At 40.9% G+C, this 15,139-nt stretch overlaps 2 protein-coding genes across 2 annotated transcripts in view; one reads left to right on the top strand and one right to left on the bottom strand.

Moving 5' to 3' along the window:
* Positions 1-5,190, bottom strand: part of GPR146 (G protein-coupled receptor 146) — a 44,766-nt gene extending 39,576 nt beyond the window's left edge. Inside the window, exon 1 of the mRNA XM_079321180.1 lies at positions 4,339-5,190. The gene's annotated coding sequence lies outside the window, so the exon portion shown is untranslated. The remainder of the gene's footprint in view (positions 1-4,338) is intronic.
* Positions 1-15,139, top strand: part of CHLSN (cholesin) — a 116,214-nt gene that overhangs the window by 81,890 nt on the left and 19,185 nt on the right. Inside the window, exon 4 of the mRNA XM_079321182.1 lies at positions 10,997-11,196. Coding sequence (XP_079177308.1) covers positions 10,997-11,196 — 200 coding nt within the window. The remainder of the gene's footprint in view (positions 1-10,996; positions 11,197-15,139) is intronic.

Below are 15,139 nucleotides of genomic sequence, written 5' to 3'. Positions count from 1 at the left end.
GTTAATCTCTCTCTTCCTTTGCTCTTTTTTTTTCTGCCAGGCATAAACTACTTGACTTTCAAAGCTCTGCAGTCTAATCCCACTGTAGCCATTATCCCTGTGCACTATGGAAATGTTGACTCTTGGTTCAGTAACAACTCAAACATTTACCTTTGACCATCTGCATTTTCTAATGACCATCTCCAGTCCTGTGCTGCCCTGTGTGCCATGAAGAAGTTCCTTCTTGTTCCTATCTTAAAACTTTCTTTTGATCCCTACAGGTGTGTGATGAACTTAATCTTTCCATTGGTTTCTTGTATTTCACATATTATTCCATCTGTAATTATCCACTCTGTTTTGTACTTAACTTTAAAATTACATGGGCAGCTGTTGTTTCCTGTTGTATTTATACTTGGTTTATCAAAGTTGGAAAATGTAAGTGCAGCAGGTAAAGTCTGGCTTTAAAACTATCATGAGTTGTAAATTCTGCCTGTGTAAATTCTGGTACTTATTTTATAAATATGCTTAAGCTACTTATTATTGAAATGTTATTTTAGGATAACTTGCTAGATGCCTTAATTCCAAAATAAGCAAACACTACCAGCACCTTGTTCAGTGCTGCTTTTACAATTGTATTTTTCAGTGTGGTCTGCTGAAATACGAACAGATTTTATGGAACATTTTTACTAAACAGTCAACAGGTTTTAATTTAGCTTCTTAAATCATAATTGTTTTTCAATTTTCTGCTCTGCCTCACAGATGCATAATGAAGGTGCACCTGATGCTATAAAAACCAGATGTCATTTCAGCATTTTCAGCTGTGTGATAAATTTGGAGAGCTTAAAACTCAGTATCATAGATATATAGTTACAAGAGAGCTCACAAGAGCAGAAAGCATGTAGAACGTTGCTGAATAAATAGGATTTTGGAATGGGATGCACTTTATTTTCAGAGGCTTTCAAAATTATGGATGGAATTTTCTTAAGGAACTTTCAGGAGACCATTTCAAACTTGCAAACAAATTCAAATTCTTTCTCCCTGCCAGTCATGATAAGTGCCACTTGCACTTGCTCACGGGGAGTTGAGGAGCAGCAAGCAGACCTGAAGGAAAGTTAGATTGTATAATTCATGCCAGCTCTTAAAAACATTTCCTCCTTTATCATTCTCCTTGAGAACTTTAAGAACTTCTTAAAACAGGATGTTCAGAGGCAACTGAACTGTGCCTGAAATACAGCTTCATAGTACAGCTTCATAGTACTTGTTTCTTTAAAAATTTTCAAATTCTGCATGCAGGTGTTCAAAGGTCTCTTAGTGGAAATTATATATTTAGAAGAAGGATCATTTTACACAAATTAATTGTCACAATCTCAATCATCCGTCTCTGGTTATCACTAGGCAGGAAGTCAAATGCAAAAATCAGTAATGCTCATCACATTTCTCCCTTATTTTGTTTAATAATGTTTTCACAGCCTAACTGAGGGTCCAATTCTCTGTCTCTCAAACCATTTATCTCATTGTAAAGCAAATCAAGAGGCAAGACATGTGCTGAGGTTGGGATGAAGGTGCAGGACAGGCTGCTCATGTTCCAAGTGCTGCTGTGGGTGTCTATTTTAGGGTGACTGAATCATGAAATGATCACATTCTTCTAAAGGAATTAATCCTGCCCACTCTGGTTTTTTGAGTGTCTTCTCTTGGGCTTTGTTCATCACAAATTGAAAGTTGTGTGTTCCTGCCTATGTGTGCAGCTCAGTGAATATAAATGTAGGTATGGATGAAAGACATTCTGGATTATTTATCTGGGTCTTGAAGAAGATCTTAGTATAACTGACTAAAAATGGTGCTGGTTTTATTAAGAAATTAAGGAAAAAAAGTTCTGGGAGAATATGGAGTGTTTGAGAGTAGTGTATGTGTCCCAGGACATTCATTCACTGTAGCTATACATCCTGTTAACTCTGCAGATGAAAACAGTGGCAGATTGGTGATAAGGAGGTATCAAGTTTTTTATGGGTTTTGTTGACCTTGTTGTTTTTAACAAAAATGTCTTCCTAAGTCAAATACAAGGATTCCTGTTTGAATTGTAGGGAAAGCCACCTTTCCTACAAATCAATAGCCATTTATTTTCTACTTAATATTCAGTCTTCAGCTTCACTAATCTTTCCCATAAATGGCAAAAATGTACCTTCTCCAGCTGTATGTTAATTATGTTCCATTTTGAAGTCAGAATGGGTACATTACAGAGAAGCTGTCACTTTGAGGCTGAGCAAACTAAATATACTCAGCTGAGTGCATCCAGCACTGTGAACATGAACCACTGGTATAAATAGGAAAGGAGACACCTTGAAGCTTCACTATATTCAACAAGTGTCAGATCATGTTCATTTGAAAGGGATGGCAACACTTTTTCCCCCAGTGCAGGCATGAATGCTGTTTTACCCAACCCAGGCTATCCAGGTGTTCAACACACTGATATTTGCATATTTATTGTTGAATTTCAGCATTTTTTGAATGGCCCTTCAACTTGTTTTTTATAATCCCAGATCTTTTCCTTCATAAAGACTTAAATGGGGGAGATGAAAACAAAGTGTTTGTCCTTCCTCCTTTAAAATACTTCCATCTACTTTTCTGACCGTTTCAAAACCTTATGGATTCTATATATCTAAACATATATATAATTTATATTTTTGCTGGGGGAGTGATGGGGAGGAATATCACTTGAGCTTGAGATGTCAGTACAAGCGATACGTGTTGTGTAAGTTCCACCTAAGCTTTCCTTGGCTGAAATGTTAAATAAAGACTTTAATGAGTTCCTCTAAGGATAAATTTAGCTCCAAGAGCAGTGCAAAGCAGACTTGTTGATTGGTGTGGGAATGATTGCTGTGATTCCTGAGCTATGAAGGTGCTGTCATTTCTGCAAAGGATCTGTGCAGGGGAGGCAAAACAGAGACTTGACTCTGCAAAATGAACTGTGGGTCTGCCCAGAACTTCATGTAGGGTCCTGTTCTATTATGAATCACGACTTTGCTTTTTTGTTGTAAATGACTGTCCTTTAATTACACCTTCAGCTATAATTTTGTGATCATTTTGTGTGACAAGTTCAAAACATGGATTAATAAATTAGACTAGAAACTTCTTACTATTTAAATACTGCCTCAGCTATTTTCACAGTTTATTGGAACAGTTCATGTTTCAACTCATGCACGTTACTTTTGGCCACGGGGTGTTCTCCAGGTCATTCTTTAAGTGGGTGAGTCATCCATTTCTGTGTGACATGAGAATAACAAAATGACCCTTTAAGAGTGTGTGTTTTCCAAGGAAAGAGCAACACTGCACCTGCAGATGCACATCTGCACTTGCTGTACTAAATTCATGCAATCTGCTGGTGCTGAGCTGGAAATGCTGGGAGGTCTCTTCTCTCTACCTTCAGACTTTGTACCCTACAGGCTGGGGATAAAGAGGGCTGAAACATTTCAGTGGAAGTGGAGGAATCCAGTCCCTCTCCAGCAGTGAGCATGTGTGTTGCTGTCAACATCTGCTGATGACCAGCATGAGGGGGACAAGCATTGATGCTCTTGCTCCACAGGCACCTATTTATTATCTGTCCCACTGAATTCCTGCCTCTGCTGGAGAAGAGATGTAGCTATCATTCTTTTTGCTTGCCTTGCAGAAGGCAGGCTTTGATTTCACTCTCTGTGCCTCACTGAGGTCTACGTAAATCATCTGAAGTTGGCCAAAAACTTGAGAAGAATGTTGTGATCCACAGCTGTTATCTGTGCCTTCCCCGTTTTTACTGGGGATAAAGCCTGTTTGCATTGGGATAACGGCAAATAACACACGTGCTGCATAGATCTGTGTCGGTCCTTCCTAAACAACGTGCCAGAAATCCCCCTTGGCTGTGCTAACAGCTAATTGCCAAGTTCTTTTTGACAAAACAATCAGCCTAGCCCCCCGTGCATGCACGCTGCAGAGCAGCACATGGAACTCGGTGCAAGTATGTTCTGTATGTGGCTGCTATGGTGATTAAAATACATAAATAAAATAGATAAATATGGGCCATATTAGAAATCCATTAGTGGCACTGTCTCAGATCACAGCAGCTCCGTGCGGTGTTCCCTCGCTCCTGGGGGAGCTGCGCTTAGGCAATGGCCCTGTCCTACCTTGTCAGCTCGCAAATTCAACACAAAACGGGTAAACAAAGGGCTTTTGTGCACGGTTTATAGTTCAGGGAGGATTAGTGGCCTGACACGGTTCTCAGACGGGACAAGCTTAGCGTTAATTCGCCCGAGGTTAACGAGGGCGGCCGCGGGGCAGGAGGGCTGCGGGACGCGGGGCCGGGGGTTGCCAAAAGCGGGTTCTGCTTACCTGGCTCGGCGTGTCCGGCCCGTGTTCCCGGCCTTCCAGGTGCCTCAGGATGCGGGTGATGTCAGGCACTTGCTCGCAGTGCTGCCCGCAGCTCCAGGGATCCGCTCCGCCGGCTTGGACATCCTACCCCGCTCCTGGGCTGCATCCGATCCCCGCTTCCCTTGCCGCTCTCACCTTTTAGCATTCTCTGACCGTAAAATCCATCCCTTTCCTGAAATGCAGAGCCATGCACTTGTCCAATGAAGTTTTTTTTTTTTCCAGGCGGGATTCAAATTCCGAACAAGCCTTTCATTTCCTTGGCGCTGGGGGCAGAGCGAAGGCAGGGAGGCGAAGGAAAAGCGCTCTCGCTTCCTTTAAATCCCCACCAGCGGCTTCCCGGCGCTGCAAGCGGAGCAGCTTGTCATGGTGATCTTCGGAGTTTTAACTTTAGAGGGGGAGGGAGAAAGTGGAAAGCAAACTGAATGCTGCAGTGGAGATTTCTCTCTTCCCCCACTGGGCCCCTTGCCGACTGTTTTTATTGATTTCAATCACTGGAGGCTCGCTGGCTCTCAGAAGAAACACTGTGTAATGTGTTCTTTCCTGGCTTTCATTAAAGAAACTCAATGCAGTGCGGTCACGCTGCCGAGCTCGCCTGGCAACCTGCCTACACCCTGTGGTACCTCTTTCATTGGAGGAGATGGAGCTCGTGGTTCGGGGCTTGGTTTATTTATTTTTTTTCTAATTCTCCAGCAAGGATTTCAAAACAGCCTCTGCTCTGCTTCTACCTCCTCTCGCAGCCCAAAGCCTTTTTAAGCCTCGGAAGGAATTGTCAGCACCACTAAAGGGAGCGACTTTGGTGGCAATGAAAGCGCCGAGTGCTGCCACAGTCTCGTGCTCCTTCTATTAAAATTCCTCTGCGTTTCTGGGGAGGGGTTAAAAGGGCTGTGTGTAAGCCACAGGGATGTCGATGCAAATTATTTCCGAGGGGGTTCTTTTTATTTTTATTTTTTTTCCCCAGTTCCATGTTCTCCTGATTGCTTAACACGGTTTAATTAAGAGTAGGGAACTAAGCAAAATCCTTCAACAAATATGTGAAAATTCCTGGCCTCACTGTAGTTGCAAATGAGGCAAAACTGCACTCCCCAGTCTGCAGTTGTGGTGGTGTCTCAAGTATTTCTGTTGTACTCAGGGCTGTGATACTGGAGGAGAAAAATGAGAAATACAATACGATCCTAATTTATGCCTTAGAACTTAATCTGCCACAGCACAGGAGTATGTGCTTTATAGGAGTAACAGTCTATAAAGTGGAATTCAACAAGCTGCATTCTTCAAGTTGTATATTCTGTGTGCCTGTAAATGCTTTCATGTAATTTAGTGAATTGTTCAATTTCTTCTTATTCAGCAGTTGCTAATGATAACACTTTATGCGCTTTTCACAATTGGCTGTAAATCTGAGACATGCAAAGATCACACAGTTGTAAATTAAACCAGGTTTCAAGCTCATCAAGGTTCATCTATTCTAAATTACAGCTGCAAGTTTAGGGTGCTACCTGATCACTTGTGTTCCTGAGATACTGTAGCTGTATGCACAAGGAGGCTTTTTGGAAAAAAACAAACAAAACCCCAACATTTACATGACCACAAAAAGAATCCTTTCCTGGAGCAGAAAGATAAAAAGGCTGTTCTTACTTAAATCTGGTTTCCTGCAGAACTAGTTTGAGGTTCCTCTGTCTGGATTGAATCTACAGAAAGCTTTCCTTACCATCTTAATATAAATTATTGCCAGTGTTTTTGTTGTGAGGAGTTGACATTCTACAAACACCTAGCTTTTATGAAAAATTTTATCTTTAAGCATTATATAATTTCTGAAAAATCTGCCTCTATGAGCACTACATACATTGTATAAAGAATATTTCTACATGTTGCTTTTCTTTTAAAATTTGCTTTCTGCACAATAATGACATTTCTTATACCCTCTCTGGTCCTACCTCTTTTCATGGGCTGCTAAATGACAGAAAATAATTATTTAAATTCAGTGTGGCCTTGAACTGCTTTATGCAAATTCTCTAGCTGTACTTGTAGCACAACTCTTTGGCCAGCCTTGGATAACAAATAATTTGTCAATCTTTCTTTTATGAACCTTGTGTCTAAGGGCCTGCCAGCCTTTCTTCTCTGCGGGTTTTGATCTGTGTTTATAGATTCCCCTTTTTGTTTTTAGGCTGGCAGATGGCCAGTTATTTATCTGGGCCCATGTGTATTGTGTGAGGCAGAAACAGGACGTTTTGCATGCTGATATCATTCATGGGGCACTGGGGAGGCCAAAAGGCTGCTCCTGAGCTGAAGCCATTACGTGATGTGTCAGTGAACAAAGCCCCTTTTGACATTTCTCTGTGTTAAAAGTTATGAAATAACATGAGCTTCATGAACAAACAAGGCAATACAATGCTCCTACTATGAAATAAGCCATATAATCCGTTTCCCCTCTGTTTTGAACTCTGGAGTTCAAAAATTTGATGCCCTTTTATATGTTTATCACTGTTATTTATTCCTTTGAATTTCTACTGTTGCTTGCTTTGCTGTTGTACAGACTTCTGGTGCTGCAATGGGAGAAAAGGATAAAAGTCTGTTGGTTTTGGAAGAGCTGGATTCACTGGCTCTAATAAATAGTGAATTTGGTGTTGTGGCTTGGTCTGTGGTTTCTTCCATAGGTTTGGCAGCAAAGCCAAAACCCTGATCAGGCAGGAAGTTCAGACCTACAGAGACGAATCCCAAAGGCAGAATTTCATATTCTGTTCACTGTGGCAATTCCTCAGTTTCTGACTCTGTCAACGTTTTCCTGTGCTGGCAATGGACAGGCAGGGGTGCAAATGTGGGAATTTTGAAGGAGTGAGGAGGAGGAACAGAAGTCTTCAGGAGATGTCTTCAGTTCCACTTAAGTGTGAGGCCATTAAGGACTGGAAACAAATTAAAAAATGCACTTAGTGCTCTATGGAAGCACAACACAATTAGTGAGCTGTTATTAGTGCTGCTATTCCTGTTGTGGTGCTGCTTGCTCAGCTATTGCAGTTCACAGTTCCCTGGCAGTACACTATTTTATGCAGGTACATAAAACTGTAATTATTTGATTCTGCCACTATTATTGCAAAAAAAAAAAAAAAAAAAAAAAAAGTCAGGTATTTTCAAGAGAACCTGGTTTTTGCTGGTTTCTCTTGCAGTTCTATTTCTCTGTTCTGTATTGCATAGCAGGGCTGCTTTACAGTACTGAACACTTCCCTCCTGTGTGAGCTGGCTCCTCATTTATGATTGTAAGCTGACTTCTAAAGATCATTTATAAAATGCTTTGAATTTGTGCAATATTTCCAGCTTACAAAGAATGATGGAAAACTTCAACCGGTATCTAAAAGTGCTACAGCTGAAGCCTCCAGCTATTTTGAGTGAGATGTCTTGGACTATTTAGAGCATATTGCTATATTTACACACAGTTCAGAAAGTTGGAGGCTGGCATTGATGAAAGGCAGTGTGTTGGCACCCACAGCACTGCAGATGGACTTGGTGTGATACAAACTTTGGGAATTTGCTCGAGGGTGCCCCAGCTCCTATCTCTGTGCCTGTGCAAAGCTGACATGGGCTTTTATGAGCTTAAGTGTGAAAGATTTGGGGGCTTGCCTTTCACTCAAAAAATGGCATCCAGTGGCAATATCCCTCTTAGCACCTTTTCAGGCCTTCTGGAAAGTTTCCAAGTGGAAGGATCCCACCTCCTTAATCACCAGAGAACACTGGCTCTCCTCTGAATGTCACTCATTCAAGTGTGCTGACCTGGCCTGACCTTGTTTAGGTTGAGATCTAATGAGCCCACAGCCCAAGGTGGTGTGGTAGCTCTCAGCAGGCTTTGCAAATAAGCAAGTGTTCTGTTTTTCTGTGTGCATGTGGTTTAAATTTATCATGTCAATAAACAAGTGTCTCACACGCTCAAATAGGGACTTTACAACGTTGTAGTTAAGGTTAAATTGTAGCACTACAAATTGTGATGTCACTTTATAAATATAGAAGGAGACAACCTGGAATATTTATGACCTCAAAACAATGAAGTCCTGTTGGTTGGGGTTTTTTTTAGTTTAAATAATGACATAACACTAAAACTCTTAATCCAAATGGGTCACAAACATCTTCCAGATGAACAGTCACACTAATGGTTTGGGGGAAATGAAATTAAAAACTCAGGCTGTTGATTTAAGGAAAGGAGAGGCTCACCAATAGATTAATAAATAATAAATACAGCTAGGATTTAAATTCCAGTGGAAGGTTTGGTTTGTTTTCTTTCAAGTGTCCAGGTTTGGGAGAAGGGGTTTAATTTAATATAAATTGTGATAATGTTACCCTCACTGATAAAATCACCCTCAGCTTCAGTAGGGACTGTAACATCAGATGTAGGTATTTTCTGAAGCACATAAAACTTGAGATTTTCAAATTAAAAACCAGTCTAGGACAGACTGTGGCACATCCTACTAAACTGACCAAGTTGTCATGGGTGGATAGAAGCACCTTAGGAACCAGAGAAGCTGTTTGAGCTGTTGTGAGCACTCTGTTGGTTCCTGTGCTGGGAGTCCCAGTGTCCAGTTCCCCCTGGATGATGCAGAAGGAACCTCCAGCTGTAAATCCCGACTCTTTCCTGCTGGGACAGCCCTGCAGGAGAACAATGCTGTGTGTCACACAGCCCACAGCCCATCCATGCTGCAAACAAACGTTGTTAGGGCTTGGTATTTACGTTGGGACCCACAGGGAGGGAGCAACTTGTTTTGTTTTTAATGGAGAAGGATAAAAAGCTTTTTTGATAATGCAAGGAATGTGGTGGGGGGGGAAGGGAAGCTACCAAGATATGCATTTACTGTAAGTATGAAGAAGCAGAGGCCTCTTTATCAGACTGGCTCTAATGATGTGCCACAGTCACTTTATTTGAAAGCTTCATGGCTCACAGAAAAGTAAACAAATTCATTACATTATTTTTAAAAGAAGATTAACTGTAGTGTGTCGTCTGTTGGACAGCTGCTGTAGTAATCTTTTACAAACACTTTATAAATGACCACCCTCAGTGTTTTCTAGGGCTTTGTGTGGCTGGATTGTTATTTTAGTAAGTACCAGGGTGGCTTTTCAAATGAAAACGTTGTTTCCTGTGTAACAATTCAATTCTACCTTCACCCTAAATATTATTTTGTTCTCAGCATGAACTATAAGATGTCTTCTATACTAATGCAACATATGTTGCTTTTTATGCATGTGTTTGCAATGAATGCTAGCTTTTCCATAAAAGTACATAAAAAGTATTTTAAACAAGAAAAAGCAATTCCACTTCAGTGTCCTATTTCCATTAGTTCTGATTTCTGCTTTCTTAACCTTTCCTCGGTCTGTGAAAACACCAAGTTGAAAAGATGAGTCAGAGTCAGCTTAGATGATAGGTGAATTGACACTGAACAAATGTTTAAACCCCAACAGGTGTCTCTGGCAAATAAGATTGTGTTCAGGTACTGCCTTGTTTAACATTCTTTAGTTGAATGTCAGCAAGGATAACCTTATTTAGCTCTGTGTCTACATTTGTGCTTGAAAGCACTGGACTGACACAAATTAATGCAGCACTAAGGATTTGTGAACTTATCAAGTGGTTTTAACCCATCTTGCCATAAAGCAGTTGATCTTGTGCCTTTGGGTTTCAGCTACAGGTTCCTCAGATAGGTGAGGAAGGAGCAGGGAGAGGAGGGAGAGCATTTCTTTCTCACTCAGTTGGCCTCCATGGGTGTCCAGGCTCTAGGAGAGGATCTTACCTGAGCACATCCCTCAGACATCTGGGAATGCCTGGAAAAAATCTCATCTTGCTATGGAAAAATATTGATTTTCTATACAATGTAATCTCACATTGGGTTTTCCAAGATAAACTCAATGTTTATAGTCAGATAAGCTATTAAAAGCTCTTCATCTGTATGTGAAATATTTATTTTCATTTGGGATATACTGATGCATATATTTATGGTAATATGGTTTTAGATGTGAATAATTAACTGTTCTGTCTGCAAACCTAAAGAAAATCTTTGTGAGATATGTATCTGTGTATGTTTACTGAAGATTGTGCATATGTTCCTCAAGATTGCTAAAGGATCTCCAAGAGGTCTTGGATGAAGGAGGAAGTTGTCACATCTTTGCCCTGGGCATAATTGAGATGAAGCCTCTTCATGACAGACAGAGGTTTTCTCAGCCCAGGGAAGTGTGTGGTTACACAACAAACACAAACTGAGGATATTGAGGAAACCCTTCTGCTCCCACTGAAATATGTGTATGCTGAAAAAACATCCAAACCCTCCCTGTGCTGTGAAACAGCCTCTGCTGTTCACATGCCCTCCTCAGGTTTGAGTGTGGGAGAACAAACAGCACAAGAAGGGTTGGAAATGATGGTTAATACACAGGTGGAAGGTGCTCAGAGCAGTATCATCATCTATAGATCTCTGTGAGTGCAGCATTTGCAGTTCTGGGAGTTGAGCATAGCAGAGAGGTGATGGAAATAAAAATATGAAGCCTGAACCTTCTGGTTTTAAATATTACCTGTGCCCTTTAATTATATATATATATATGCATATTTTGTTCACTTTCCTATAGAAAGATAAACACTTCATTTAAATGTTAATTATTTCAGGCTACAAAAGAAGAGGAAGATCTTATTGCAGAGGAAGAGGAAGAACTTACTCCAGAGGAAAAGAGAAAACTGGAAAGAAAATTGAAAAAAGAGCGCAAGAAGAGGGAGAAACAGCTGATGAGGGAAGCTGGAATCTCCATTAAAAAGGTGGAGCCCAAAAAGCCATCGGGGTGTGAGCGGGCTCTGGCCTATTTAACCAGGTAAGAGCAGTAAAACCACTGCAGGTGCTGCCTACAGAAGTGAGCTGTAAAGCAGTAACCCAGAACAAGCAGTCCCAAGCAATAACACATTAAAGGAAATTGCTGCAGTTAAGTACTGGGTTAATGTTTCATCTCAGCTGACACCCTGGAGGACAGTTGATCACTCCATTGTGTTTCTGTTACAGCAACAAGAGAGAGAAGTTAAGTATGGTGCAAACATTTTATAGAAAGGCAGCTCCTGTCCTGAAGATCTTATGGTTGTTACATAAATATCACAGGCTTAGCTGCACTTACAGAGATGAAAGGCACATTGCAAAAAATATTTCATTGAAAAAATGAGTTTTGTTTTTTGAGTGTGCTGTTCTAGGCAAAAGACTTCCAGTTGTTCTCTTTATATAAGCAGATTCTATGGACTGGTTAAGCATTACAGAGCCTGAATGAACCTGCAGAGTGTTTAGATATTTGTATATTAAGATGGTATTTGCCACTATTTTGAAGTTAATGGTGTACAATGCCTGATTTTTGCATACCAAAGTGTACAGCAAGTATAGTGGCTGATCTCAAATTGGAAGTAATCCTTTCATCCAGTTAGCACACTTATTAGAAGACTTAAAATTCCAGCATAAAGCAAAATCTATGGTTAAACTAAAGAACTACAGTGAAGCACTCAGGGTACCCCACAGACAGCAAAGAGGTCATGTATCAACAGGAAAATAATGTTTATTTTTTTCCAAACTGCAAAATATACCCTGGCTGTAAGACCTCCAGAAGACTGGCATGTTACAAACAGTGGGTTACCACGTGGAATAATTCCAGGGTTGCATCCCTGCCTGTGCTCAAAACCAAAGCATCCAGACTGTCTGAATTGTTACTTACCACTCTCAGTGGGAAGGGAGGAAATTAATTGCATTCCAGGCAGAGGGACATGTGCATTTTTGTTACATAACCCTCAGCATGCAGTGATAGCAAAATGACAATAATATTTTTGATCTGGAAAACAGCTGGAGCAGTTCACCACTGTTTTGAACTGCAAATGGATTGACAGTTAGCTTTGAACCAGATCTACAGATAATGGATTTCAGGTTTGGAAAGTAAAGGACCAAACTATGGGGTTTTGCTTGTTATTCCACTGTTATCTGTATGGATTTTTGCTTTGTTACTTAAGAGAATATGAAATTATATTTGAACTGATATTTGAACAAATTTGATTCTAGAGTTTCACTTAACCTGTACCAAATTACCCTGAAATAGAAAACCAGCTCTGTCATTTGGTCTTGTCATACAGAGTCTATGGGTTGTATGTGCAGCAATAGGTTGTGAGGGATTATTTCAGCAACAGACAATTTGGATTTTGTAGATTTAACAGGGGTAGTCATAAAATGCTGAACTGCCAAGCAAACAGAGCCATAGTCACCATTCTAGTCCCAAATGTGCCCAATCTTGAACCATTATTAGTTATAGAAAAGCAGTTTACTCCTCTTACACCTCAGACCTTTTTTCAACCCAGTAAGACTGCAAAAGAAATAACTGGATTTAAATGACTCCAAGAAGTAATATACTAGCTAGGGAAGGGAAACAAAGATCCAGACTCTGGAAAGCCATTGCAAGCTCTCCAGCATACTGTGTGGGTGAAGGGTTTCAGACTACATGCAGGGCTACAGGCATGAATAATCTGTGGGAGGATAAGTAAATGTTATAGATGCAAGAGATCAATATAATTGGAAGTAAACAAAAGAGTGCTGTGGATTTGTGTTTGGCCCCACCCACAATAAAAGCCTTACATGACACAAGTGTGGCTAAGTGAAGTGGCATCTTCACTGCCTGATGGCATTGAATGTCCTGCAGGACAGGTGGAACCTGTACCATATGATGACTGAAACTGTAATTTTTATTTATTGGGGAGCTGTTTGCAGCAGGAGAGCACAGCTGTAGAGGCAAGGGGTGACTTTGACAAAGCTGTGCCTCGTGCTGTCACTCGAGGGGAGTTAATTGAGAGCAGGGAATAGGGCACAGAGTGTGCAGGGCAGAGCTGCATCCTGCATCCTTCATCCTGCATCCTTCATCCTGCATCCTGCATCCTGCAGCTTGCAGAGCAGCCCTGCAGCAGTGCAGACAGATTGCAAGGGCTGCATGGGGGGCACTGCCAGCCTGTGTCCCCTCTGCTGGGGGATCCCCACTGCCACAAGCTGAGCTGGTCCTCCAGTTTTCCAGCTCTGTTATTTGAGTCTATAAACAAATGGTCCTTGATGCTTTCCAGTCTCCAGAGGGATCAAATGATCATTTTATTGGAAGGCCATCCTAGCTGGGAGAGGCTCTTTTCACCATGCACATGGCATGGCCATATGCAAGAGCAGCTGGTGCCAGTCAAACTGCAGCCCCAGCTCCTGTGGCTGAGGAGCTGAAGGGTCTCCCCTGTGAGCTGGGGGACTTTGATATTCCAGGATTTGAACAAAACCAGGCTGAGCATGACCAGGTTTGCACTCCTGATGGAGGAAAAGCAGCCAAATGACTCCTGGCTTTTCCCCTGCCACACTCACTTTCCCTTGACCTGTAGGAAAAGTAAAGAGGGAAAGAAAAAAAACTTTGCTGTACCAATGTTTATCTCATTTTTTCCTCAGTGAGATGAGTTCAGGTGGTTCCCAGCACAGTTCTCTTCCAAGGCAGCAGCTGGCAGAGAAAAGTTACTGCTGTCAGATCCCCAGCTTGCCCAGGGAGCAGACAGGAAGATCTGAAGATAGAGAGAGGATTAAAGTAGAGAGCTGAAGCAGAAAAGTTAAAAAACTCTGAAAATGAAAAAATAAAAAAAATGAAATAATGGAAAAACCCCAGAGTGGTACTGAACAGAGAAGAAAAAAACCCTGTAAAATTACTGTAGAGGAATAGAAAAAGCAGGAAAGACAAAGTATTAGTGGCTAAATAAAGTGCTCAAAGCACTTCCTTTTAATGATGACATGCATTGTTTCTTTCTGATGGTAAGTGATGATTCAGATTTAAAGGGAAAATTAAATTGTCTCATTACCGTGATTCTTGGAAAAAACTAGAATAAATATTCATCCTTTTCTGGGCATTAGGTGACTTCAAGTGAAAAGATGTTGCAATTCTAGAGAATGGTAATTAGGTTTAATTATAATGTAACTGACCTTCTGTGGTGTTAAAATGTTGGCAGAACTTGTTTGTCTTGGCAAGCCACACTCTGCTGGAAGCTGCTGTTCTTGTGTTTGGCTTGGAGAGTTCATTGCTGTATGGATCTGCACATATGGATTTCTCCATCACCCATCAAAGGAACAGAGAGAGATCTGAAAAGACCTCACTAAAGGAATGTGAAACTACCAGATTCATATAATCTGAAGTAGAAATAATAGATAATATTATCTGGATGTGTGCTGTGTATTGCCTAAGCCTTGCAATACTATTTATCATGTACTAAATTTTGAAAAACAAGGTGCTGAAGCACAATTTTTTTGGAAATTATTTATGCCATGCTGTTAGGATACACCACTTTTCTTTATACAGGTCTTATTTTTCTCATTGCCTAATTTGAATTCAGGCAAGATTCCGAGAATGTCTTTACTTTAAAGTAAAAAGATGCTTCTAGAATAACACAAACCAAGGGCATGTTACAGAAACAGAAAAGTGAGAGACAGGCAGAATTTCCCATGGCGTGAGGAAATGGTCTGACTCTGCAGATCCCAAGGTGGTTTTTGCTGAGTGTGGTGGCAGCACTGCTGACAGCCCTGGACAACCCAGGGCAGTTGTTTATCTGCTGCCTTTGCAGAATGGAAACAGATCCTGGTCCTCAGTCAAACTTTATTACAAACAGTGCCAAGCCTGGGAGATTTTAAAGCTGAAATGTTGTTCTTCCTTTCAAAGAATACAGAAATTCAAAGGCTGTTGCTGGAAGCATTTTTGTTTTATAGTTTGCTATTTTTTAATATATGTCATA

Source organism: Erithacus rubecula, assembly GCF_903797595.1.
Source record: "Erithacus rubecula genome assembly, chromosome: 17".
Taxonomy (NCBI): Eukaryota; Metazoa; Chordata; class Aves; order Passeriformes; family Muscicapidae; genus Erithacus; species Erithacus rubecula.
The sequence above is the reverse complement of the archived record's forward strand: the minus strand, read 5'-3'. Positions and strand labels throughout refer to the sequence as shown.